This window comes from Chionomys nivalis, chromosome 1, assembly GCF_950005125.1.
Source record: "Chionomys nivalis chromosome 1, mChiNiv1.1, whole genome shotgun sequence".
Taxonomy (NCBI): Eukaryota; Metazoa; Chordata; class Mammalia; order Rodentia; family Cricetidae; genus Chionomys; species Chionomys nivalis.
In genome coordinates this window covers 78,462,369-78,472,931 of record NC_080086.1, presented here as the reverse complement: position 1 = coordinate 78,472,931, position 10,563 = coordinate 78,462,369, and the positions used below count along the sequence as shown (strand labels likewise).

At 52.7% G+C, this 10,563-nt stretch overlaps 1 protein-coding gene across 1 annotated transcript; it reads right to left on the bottom strand.

Moving 5' to 3' along the window:
• Positions 1 to 256: 256 nt before the first annotated feature.
• On the bottom strand, positions 257 to 10,287 carry Sh2d6 (SH2 domain containing 6). Its single transcript, XM_057769702.1, has 18 exons — positions 10,267 to 10,287; positions 8,930 to 8,977; positions 8,112 to 8,137; positions 7,745 to 7,779; positions 7,262 to 7,332; positions 7,038 to 7,167; positions 6,355 to 6,476; positions 5,606 to 5,669; positions 4,829 to 4,851; positions 4,009 to 4,069; positions 3,589 to 3,667; positions 3,085 to 3,115; positions 2,934 to 2,958; positions 2,669 to 2,746; positions 2,484 to 2,542; positions 2,141 to 2,224; positions 1,818 to 1,976; positions 257 to 598 (listed from the first exon to the last, which is right to left on the bottom strand). Exons 1-18 carry the CDS (start codon positions 10,285 to 10,287, stop codon positions 482 to 484), a joined length of 1,233 nt encoding a protein of 410 aa, XP_057625685.1. The 3' UTR covers positions 257 to 481.
• Between the last annotated feature and the right edge of the window lie 276 nt (positions 10,288 to 10,563).

Below are 10,563 nucleotides of genomic sequence, written 5' to 3'. Positions count from 1 at the left end.
GGCCTTCTGGGGAAGACCTCTGATTCTCAGCACGTTCGAGAATTTATCCACGAGGCACTGCTCTTCCCAGCACCTACATCTGGTGGCTCACACCCCTTCCCGCCATCTCCAGCTCCAGGGTATCTGATGCCTCATAGGACACAGGCCCTCACATGCAGGCACCCACACATAGGCACACCTACTGTAATACTCGTAATTGAGAGGGAAAAAGGTATTAAAAAAAAATGCAATCAGGAAATGTTTATTGACAGTATACTATGTGCTGGTAAACTAGCCCCTCCCAGAGTGTGTTAATCCCCCCAAGAGTGTGGTTAAAGGAGAGGCAACCTCCCCAGGCAGCCCTTCTCAAAGGCCTGTCACTTCGAACCTGGGGGGGACTTGGGAGTGGAGGCTGCCAGGGGAAATAAAGCAGCCCAGAGTGGGAGAGGAGGCTGAAGGGGCACACCATATGCCAAGGGTGGAGATGTGTGCCGCCGTTTCCTCAGGGCTTGGTGGGGAAGAGCAGGCAGGTGAATCCCCGGCTGCCGCTGTGTCTGTCCACGAGGGGCAGTGGGTGCTTGGTGTAGTGCTGAACCATGGCAGCCACGGAGGAGAAGAGCTGCAGGAGGAGGCGGGGCGTCTGGGGTCTCCAGAGCTTTATTCTGCCAGCAACTTTCTCAGGCAACCGTGGGGCCTAGCAGGGGAGCTGGCCGACAGTTTTCTCTAGATATTTTTCTCCCCGCTGTGCCATGAGACTGCAATGCCATTTTGCTGTCTGGTTTCAAGCCTGCAACTGCCCAGGCGTGCTCTGACGCCGGCCAGGCTCGGGTTTCCAGAGCTAGGTGACAATTGCTTTAGGTCTAGGCCTCAAGGGAAGCTGAATGATGGGTAGCTTTGATAGGCTGAAGTCTACCAGTTGCTGGGGAGAAAAACCTTGGAGATTTTTGCCCTCCTCCCAGATGGTCTTAGTGCCCTCACCTTGACCCTATGAAGACTGAACCCGTGGCGGGAGGAAGTACTTCCCCCAGAACAAGGTGGGTCTCTTTCCACAGTGCCAGATGTCTGCAAAGATGTTCTGGCCTCTGTCTTCTGATGCACTTGCTCTGTAGACCAGGCTGGCCTCAAACTCACAGAGAAACCACCTACCTCTGCCTCCCGAGTGCTGGGATTAAAAGTGTGTGCTGCCACCACGCAGCTTAATTTTGTTTTCACACAGGATCCCACTGTGTAGCTCTAGCTGGCCTGGATCTAAAGAGATCCATCTGCTTCTGCCTCCCAAGTGCTAGGATTAAAGGTGTTGGCACCATGCCCTTGTTTTGTTAGATTTTTTAAAAATCTGTTTTTATGGGTATGAATGTTTTACATATGAGTGCCTGCAGAGGCCGGAAGAGGGCAGTGAATCTCTCAGAACTGGGGTTATGGACAATTGTAAGCTGCCATGTGGGTACTGAGAGCTCAACTTGGGTCCAAACCAGTAAGTGCGCCTAACCATTGAGCCATCCCTCCAGCCCCCACCTTGGTTTTTGAGACAAGGCTTCTCACTGGCTAGGAGCTCACTATGGAGGCTGGATGGCCAATGAGCCCAAGATTATAAACCCAAGCCACCACACTTGATTGATTTTGCATGGGTTCTGGGGGACAAACTCAGATCCTTATATTGCAAGGCTTATAGACAGAACTGTCTCAGAGGCCCCCTGCCCTCTGTCATTTCTGCCCAACTTTGGGGCCTGAAGCAAACTGTGTGTTTCCCCCAGACACATATATGCTCTTGGCCAGGCCCAGGGTGCTGCACTGTGGTCCACCTTGCTGATTTGGCCCATGGTTCCTCCAGCACCCACCTCCTCATGATTCCTGCCCTCCCGGCCCAGGGCATAGTGGTGTCCGCCATCCAGTTGCCGGATGGGAATGTTGAAGACCCGGCCTTTGAGGAGCACTGCCAGAGTGAAAGGCTGCGAACCGTGAGGCCCAGAGCTGAGACGCACAGTATAGGCTCCGTCCTGTGGAGGAGACCCCACCCTAAACTTCACCTTCTGATTGCCTAAGCCCAGCTGAGCAATCATGTTCCGTGCCTCCCTGACCCTTCTCCTGCTGCCAGCCTAACCAGCCACGGGCAGTGAATAGAAGGGATTTCAGAGAAGGCCAGGAGTGCACAGATGCCCACCTTTTGGAAGTGAAGCAGGGCTCTCTCCACAGCTTGGCGGTCACAGTTCCCTGAGTACCAAGGCTGACCACGGAGGCTCCCATCCTATATAATACACAGAGTCACTCAGAGATGTGTTCAAGCACTCGGTTGGACATGGAGGGCAATAGTTGTACCCTGCTGTACAACTATTTGTGTTTACATCTGCCAGCCCCAGACTGAGCCTGCGAGCAAAACCAAGTAGTGTCTGGGCCCGGAGTGCAGCATGGGGGAGCTGGACACTGTATTCAGTGTGTGTCCCTTGTGGTGGTTCAGGTCTCAGGCCAGGAGTGCTCACCCACATCTGCCCCCAGCTTCTGCTCACCTCGGCAGCAGAGGTGCTCGGGGCAGGGACTATAGAGGAAGTAGACAGCCTCCGCCCTGCTGAGAGAAGCAGAAAAGAGAGTTGGAGCCAGGAAGGGATTGGGTAAGCAGACTTCATGGGCAGGGGCAGCAGCAGAGGGCACCATGCCAGTCTGTTCCCAGGCTCAGCACTCTTGGAGGACCCACCAGACAGTCCTTGCGTGACGTCCAAATGAGAGCTGACCTTGGGACACACACTGGCAGCTTCCCGATTTAGTGCAGACCCTGGGAAATGCCCAAGAAAGTCCTCTCAGGCCTGACCGTGGCAGAAATCAGAGCTGCAAGGACCCCCTTGATGAAGTGAAGTGGGGCCTGGGAACCTGGGAGTGCTCTGTTGTCTGCAGGGCTGGGAGGGAGGGAGTGGGAGCCCTATCAGAAGCATCCCATTCAGGCTGTAAGTGCACATACTCACCTTTCAACGTGGGATCCACCGTTCCCTGGGACACAGGAGGCCTGGTCAGATGAGAACTAGACATCCAAGCTACTACCCACATCCAGAAGCTGCACCCTGGGCCTCCTCCCACCCTCCGGGCTCACTTCCTCCTTGAACACTATTTTCTTACCTTCCAAGACTCCCGGTGAGCAACCATGGACCTGCATGGGATAAATTGGAAAGCAGAGCTCAGATTTTTTTTCTTTTTCTTTTCTTTTCTTTTTATTATTTTTGAGGGGCTGGAGAGATGACTTAGAGGTTAAGAGCACTGGCTGCTGTTCTAGAGGTCCTGAGTTCAATTCCCAGCAACCATATAGTGGTTCACAACCATCTGTAATGAGGTCTGCTGCCCTCTTCTGGCCTGCAGGCAGAAATGCAGACAGGATACTGTATACATAATAAATAAATAAATCTTTTTAATAAACATTCTTCTTGAGACAGGGTCTCACTATGCAGCATCAGCTGACCCAGAACTCTATGTAAACCAGATTGGGCTTGAACTCACAGAGATCTGCCTGCCTCTACTGCCCAAATGCTGGGACTAAAGAAAGGTGTTTGCTACCATGTCTGGCCTCTGGGGTTTCCTTTCTTAGTGAACTAATTGCCCCAGGGTTTTCTCACTGCTGTCACTTACTTGGGCAATCCAGATGTTCTTGGCAGAGGGACTGGTGGTATCGGGGCTTTGGAGCTTGGAGTCCTAGTCAGGGCTGGGACTAAAACAGAGAGGGCAGGTAGGGTTTGGCTGGGACCAGGCAGGGAAGTCTAGGCTGACCAGATGTGACTCAGGACAGTCTAGCGGTCTAGTTCTATTCCCTTTGCCCTGGACTCTCCTGAGCCCTTTGAATCATAGGGAGATAGCAGCTTGGTGGTCCAGCTCCATCAGATGAGAAGCTCCACCCAGCCCTTGGCAGGTACAGTGTGGGTCCTCCTGGACTAAAGGCAGAAATAAAGATAGCCAGGCGGGGTTTGGAGGGGACAGAAATGGGGTCAAGAGAGAGTGTGCTCATGGGTAGCTGAGGGCTTTGGGGGTGGGGTGGGGCAGGCGCTTGCTCACGTGGCTCCGGCTCACACTCCAGGTAGATGTCCTCATTGTGTTTCTCTTCAAGGTCTGTTACCTAAGGTATGGGACCATGGGCTTCACTAGACTTGTGGTGCCTTTTAGGAATAAGAAGGGTGGCCAGGAGGTGGTGGCGCACACCTTTAATCCCAGTACTCGGGAGGCAGAGACAGGTGGATCTCTGTGAATTCAAGGCCAGCCTGGTCTACAGAAACTAGTTCTAGGACTATTACACAGAGAAGCCTTGTCTTTTTTTTTTTTTTTTTTGGTTTTTCGAGACAGGGTTTCTCTGTAGTTTTGGTGCCCGTCCTGGCACTAGCTCTTGTAGACCAGGCTGGCCTCGAACTCCCAGAGATCCACCTGCCTCTGCCTCCCGAGTACTGGGATTAAAGGTGTGCGCCAAAGCCTTGTCTTGAAAAACAAAACAAAAATAAACAAACAAAAACCCCACAAAAACAAAACACACACACAAAAACAACAACTAAAAAAACAAAGAGGGAATAAGAAGGCTGTGCCTCAGCTAGTGGGAAAGGGGGACATGAAAGAAGCCACTGATTAGAGAGGGGTAGCTCAAGGCACCGCACTCCTCCTTATCTACACAGTAGGGGCCTCTCTTCAGTGACTTCTCTTTTAGGGGTTCCACAGAGAGTGGAGGAGAGGCTCTGGGTGACACCCCCAGGACCACTGGCTTATCCCTGTGGGATAGGGAAGGACTCTGCACCAGACCTTTTCCCCCAGGCTACCCAGATGCCCATCCACACCTAGCAGCTTTCTAGAAAACTTCCCTAGACTACGAGGTAGAGAAGGAGCAGCTCACCACTTTAGCAGGTGCACCTCGCTCTGGAAGGAAAAGGGAGAATCAGCACTCGTGAACATTGGCGGGCAAGGAGGAGCCTGGGCCCCCTTAGCCACAGTGCCCCTCAGAGCCAGCTCTGGAGGCCCAGGAGAACACACTGCATTTGCTCATCCTCTTTCTTTGCAACTCTGAATTATCACCAGACTTGACCTCTCACTGAATTTTTTAGACTTTACCCCAGATGACTTCATGGTAGGGGAAACAAAACAATACAATACAGCCACCTCAAGGTCATGAAGGTTTTTCAGCAACTAAGAAGAAGAGGGGCTTCTTCAGGTAAACTGTTTGACCTTGGGCGGGAAAAAGCAAACTCTCCTGCAACCTGTTTTAGGTGGGATGGTTCAAGTAGTCCATCCCCATCCTGACTTCCTAGGGCTCTGGGGCAAGTCTCTGGACACTGGAGGCAATCATGACATGGATAGGGGATAGTATACACAGGAAGGGCCTTAGATTTGACCTCTTCATTCTGGGGTGCCCCTCACCTTATCCAGAGATCGCAGGTCTGCTTTTGAACTGCCTGGGGCATGGCAGTTCATGTCTCTGGGCCTGTCTCCTCACTGTCTCACTGGTGGTAACAATACTTATACTGACTGCCTCAGGGGCTGGGCAAGCGAAAAGGATGCCTGGCTAGGAGGTGTGCAGCAAGCCTGGTTCAAGGCAAACCCAAAACTCTAGCCTGTGGTGGAGAAGTCTTCCCTCCCAATGTGCAGCCATGGAAAGAGGGGGACACCGTTTTACCTCGTCTTCCAAAACCAGGTCCCTGCTTTGGAGTTGCAGGCTGCAGGCTCATTGCAGTCTTCAGCTGTGGGAATGATGGGGTTAGTGAGGGAGGAGGGAAGTGAGGAGCAAGGAGGCTGGGGTGGGAGCGGTAGAGCTATGTGTGTGCTCCTTTCAAATCCAACACTGACTGTTAGCGTGCCTGAAGTTGACGCAGGAAGAGCAGGAGTTCAAGGCCAGCCTGGGCCCCAGGAGACCGTCTTTCAATAGCCTCCTCTCCCCCAGAAAACCCATCCGAACAAACAAACAAATACCAAACATTACAAGAGAGGTGCAGAAGGACAACACTTTCTTTACTGTGAACTTTCCCTGTGTGTTTGTTTCTTTATATTTAGTCTATAAAATACAAAAGCAAAGGGATAGCTTTCAAAACAGGTAACCAGATCACAGTGGGAAAGGGAGCTGGGTGTGAGGTCAGCTGACGGCTTTGCCCAGAGAGGGCTCCTAGGGCCCAGAACCCTAGAACTAGGAAGCTGAGCTTCCATCCAGCCGCAGCAAGGATGGAGAAGAGGAGGAGAGCCCTGTCAAGCAGCGGGTGGATACAGAAGGAACAGAAGGACCCTCTAGGCAAGTGGGAGGAGCTCCTCAGGGTTATCGGACTCTGGCTTCTGCTGCACAGGGCACCAGAGGTTTCAGGGCTTTTGGACTGTAAAGGTGTAGTGGGGAGGTGGGGGGGGCTTGCTTACAAGACCTCTGGAAGAGTCACTCACCGGGAAATGGTAGCCAGAGGTAGGGCGTGTAGGGAAGGAAGAATTTGTGGGGAGTCCTCTGGCCACGGTAGGCTGAGGCAGGGGTGGCGATGATTTGGATGGACCCAGAGGCCCAGGACGATCTGGAAAAGACTTTATGCTTTGTGGACTGGGGAGAGGGAGGGAGTTCTTCCCTAGTCTGTTCAGTTTTCAACACTTCCCACCTAGCCCCCATCTCTCCCTCCCTCCTCCTGTCCCCTCTACTTATTGGCTTCCTGACAGCCCCATCTCCATGGCAACTGGAGACAGTCAGCTTCCCTGCCCCCACCTGACTGAGCCCAGGGGGTGAGAGATGCCAGTGGTGGTGGCTTCTCAGGGCACTCCCACCCTGGCTGGAAAGCTGCACAGAGAATTTAGAGGGGGGGTCGCAAGGCCCTAGGGACTGGGTCGGGCTTCCTGCTTTGTCAATGTTGCCTTGGTTACTTCCCTCCTCCCTCCTGCCTCCTTCCCATTCCCCTCTTTCCAGTTTTTTCCCTCCCTTCTTTCCTTGTTTGCCCAGTCAAGAGGATTTGGTGGCAGTCAGTTGAGGTCCTTCCCTACCCCAGCTCAGGCAAGGGAGGAGAGCTCGCTTCTCCTGGACACCTCCATGGTTGGGCCCTCTTGCCCTGACCCAGCCTCCCAGCCTCTCCCTCCTCGATCCTCACCCAGATACAAGGAGTCCTCTTTAGAGCCAAGAGACTGTGCAGGGGCCAGGCTGAGGGGCGCAACCTCACAGGGGGGCAGCTCATATTTATCCTCCTCTTCTACCTCCTCCTGAGCCTTCAAGAAGGGATGCTGGTGGCACAGGGAGATGGGGGATGGAACATGTCAGGTCCCAGGATCCAATCCCTTCTCTACCCCAGCCACCGTCTTCAGCAATTGGCCTTACCCTGTGTCTCCAAGTCTCTGGGTCCGGCAGGAAAGATGGGCTCGGTATATTTTTTCTCCAAACTGAGGTGTCTGGATAGACAGACTAGGGTGTCTGGATAGATAGACTGGGGTGTCTGGATAGACAGACTGGTTTTGCTTCATGCCACCCGCTTCTAGCACAAGGCTTTACTCCCTCTCTGGTAAATAACAAACCATCTGCCCTTAACTATGGGCTACTACCCTACAGCTAAAGGAACCCATGAAAATGGACATTCTTAGCAGCAGAAGCAATGAGGCAGGGGTGTTGAAACATGCGGACCCCTGCAGGGGTTCCACCTATGGATGGTTCTTGACCCTACACCAAAGGCAGGTAAGAGAATCAGGCTTGAGGGCTAAACCTTGCTGGACAATTGATGGGACAGGTTATCTAGAGTCACTCGGACAGATCCAACTTTGGGGGACCCGGGTCTGCTGGGGTCCTGTGACCCACTGTGTTACTTACCTACACATCTGGTAGGTGGCAGTGGTGGCCCCAACCTGTAAGCAGACTCTACTCAGCTCTGTCCAAGGGGACCCTTTGTCGTATCAGGGTGACACCGAACTCTAGCCTATTGGCACCTATAACTATGAATGTTCCCTGCAGATGCTGTGTGACATGGTGGACCTGAGGTCAGAGCAATGGAAAGAAGAGACTGGAGGGAGGGGCGGAGCTGGTGGCCTTTGGTGCCCAGCTGGTGCCCTAGGGAAGCTGGCCACGGCTGACAGAGTGGAAGCTCACAGATGGGGCAGAAAGAGATGCCTCTCGCAGAGAAGGAAGACACTTGCAGTAAGCGAAGACGAGGGGACACGCAGGAGAAAGGAGTACTCACCGAGCCTTGCCGCCACTGAACCTGTCCTAGAAGGGAGCAGAGGGGATGGTCAGTACAGCTGGGGACTCCCCGTGCCCAGAGTCCTGCATCTCTAGAGTCTCAACAGCCACAGGTGCCTGAGGCTCCTCTGGGACCAAGTCTCACCATGGCAAGGTGGATGAGCTGAGCCCTTTTGCCTCTCCAGAGCCTAGGAGCTGCCACAAATGTCCTGGGGGACAAGGGCCTATTATTTCTGTTATTTGCATATTCTAAGTATTGGGAAGGTGTCCGCCTCTGCCTGTGGTCTCCCACCCCAAATGGACTTTGTCCAGGACACTCCCAGGGCCCCCTTCTTTCCCTCTCATGGCTGTGGTCTCCAGCTTTTCTGCCGAGCTAGAAGAAAGACCTAAGATGGCCCATGTTCGGGTCTCGGATAGAATGGCCTTTGCAGATCTGTATGGATTACATGAATGGACGGATCCCTGGCAGTCACTTTTCCTGGTCCTTTACTCTTGTTTTCATTGTTGCTGGGTGGTGACCACCGAACAGAAGAAGTTAAAGGTTAGGGAAAATCCAGAACCTCTCATATTTCACGTGACCGCTTTATTCTCTAATGGAGGTGTCTGTCACTCACCTATTTACCAAGCTGGGTGTGGTGGTGCACACCTTTAATCCCAGCACTCAGGAGCCAGAGACAGGCGGATCTCTGTGAGTTTGACTCTTGCCTGGTCTACAGAGCGAGTTCCAGGACAACCAGGGATACACTGAGAGACCCTGTCTCTAAAAGAGCAGCCAACCAACAAAACAGCAACAACACAAATCTATCAAACATCTAGTACCCAATGGCCGCTGTTCCAGGTGGCGCGGAGGCTCCAGAAAGAGCAAGCCTTGCGTGTGCCATTTCTTCACTGGACTCTGAAAACAGCTTCCTGATGCAAGCACCAGTTTCACGGTCACTGTCAAAGGAGGATGATCAGCCTGTTAGTCACCTCTTATTGCAGCAGCAGTGCCAACACCGAGAGGCTTAAACAACAGAGATTCCGTTTCCTCTCAGTTCCCGAGGACACAAGGCCAAGACCGGGCTTGGTTTCTGGTGTGGCCTCTGTTCCCGGCTTGGATTCCACTACTCTTTGTGTGTCTTCGTGTGGTCTCAAGCCTGTGGGCACAGAGGGAGGCTGAGCTGGGCCTTATTTCTTCTTATAAAGACACAAGACCCCAGCATCAGGGCCTTACTCTTACGACTTCACTTAATTGCCTCCCTAAATGTTCCATGCCCACTGACAGCCACTAGGACCAGAAGAGGGGATTCTCCACTCAGTCCTTAACATAGAGGCTCAGAGAAACTGTCAGGTTTCCTGGGCTGGGGCGGAGCTTAGTCTACAGAGCACTTGCCTAGAACACACAGAGACCTGTCATGATCCTCTCACACCCTATAAAAACTAAAGGTGGTGGTGGTGGTGCACACCTGTGATCCCAGCAGGAAAATAGAACTCAAGGCCATCCTCGGCTGCTTATCACATTCAAGCCCAGCTTGAGCTACTTAAAGACCCTGTCTCAATAAACAAACAAAGAATAAAAATTTTAGAGGCCTCCAAAAGTCACTAGGGTAACTCAGTAGGGAGCCCAGGTGGAAGTGGGGGGAATGGAGAAGGCGTAGGATCCGCCCCACCTAAAACTAGGTACTACTGGGCTCAGCATTCTTCCCTATTCGAACCAAGAGACAAGGAGCCATCTTTCTCATTGCCTCCTGCTTATACAAGAGGAGAGCAAGGTCTGGAATCACTAACTATGGGAACAAAGTCTACAGGCCAGACTGAGTGGAACATTCTGGATACACCCCAGACCAACCTGAACTGATAGAATTTCCCAGCGGTACCACTTTCCCACCCTCATCTCAGCTACTCTTTCCTGCTCAAGCCTTTGCATAGGCAAATTGCAGGACCTGGGAGCAGGGAAGGACCACAGCGAGGAGGACAGAGTCTGTGTCTTCTCCACATCTGCACAGAGGTGAAGGGGGAGGGGAGCAAGGGACCTGCTTCAGCAGCCTGGTCAGAGGTGGGATTTGAATGTCCCCTTTCTCTGACTGGGATCGCTTTGTGCACACCATGACTGTCCCTCTGGATGAATTCCTAGATGGGGTTCCAAGGGCTTCCATTCTGAAGGTTGACGTCCTCACTGGCAGCTCCTGGGCATCCATTTCATGGTGTTTTCAGAGCAAAGGGAGTCCTCAGATTTCTGAGGTCTCATCTACTGATATCTAATGTGAGCAGTCCATAATTTAGGCCAGGATAGTCAGCTAACCCTTAGGGAACACAAAGCTAGTTCCCCCACTTGCCCTGCCACTGGAGGGCTTAATTTACAAAGTCTTAGGTCCCCAGATGCTCTCCAAGACTACAAGAATTAGATGCCCCAGGCAAGAGCTTGGGTTCACACTATCTATAATGGCGTCATCTCCTCTAAAGTCAAGTCTGAG

Bases quoted from the DNA above. Each gene is read 5' to 3' on its own strand.
- Sh2d6 (XM_057769702.1), bottom strand. From the start codon at position 10,287: ATGGATGCCCAGGAGCTGCCA. The intron at 4,852-5,605 runs GTAAAACGGTGT...TTTTCCTTCCAG, and splicing joins ACCTGGTTTTGGAAGACGAG to AGCGAGGTGCACCTGCTAAA. The intron at 599-1,817 runs GTGGGTGCTGGA...CTCCTCCTGCAG, and splicing joins AGGGCAGGAATCATGAGGAG to CTCTTCTCCTCCGTGGCTGC.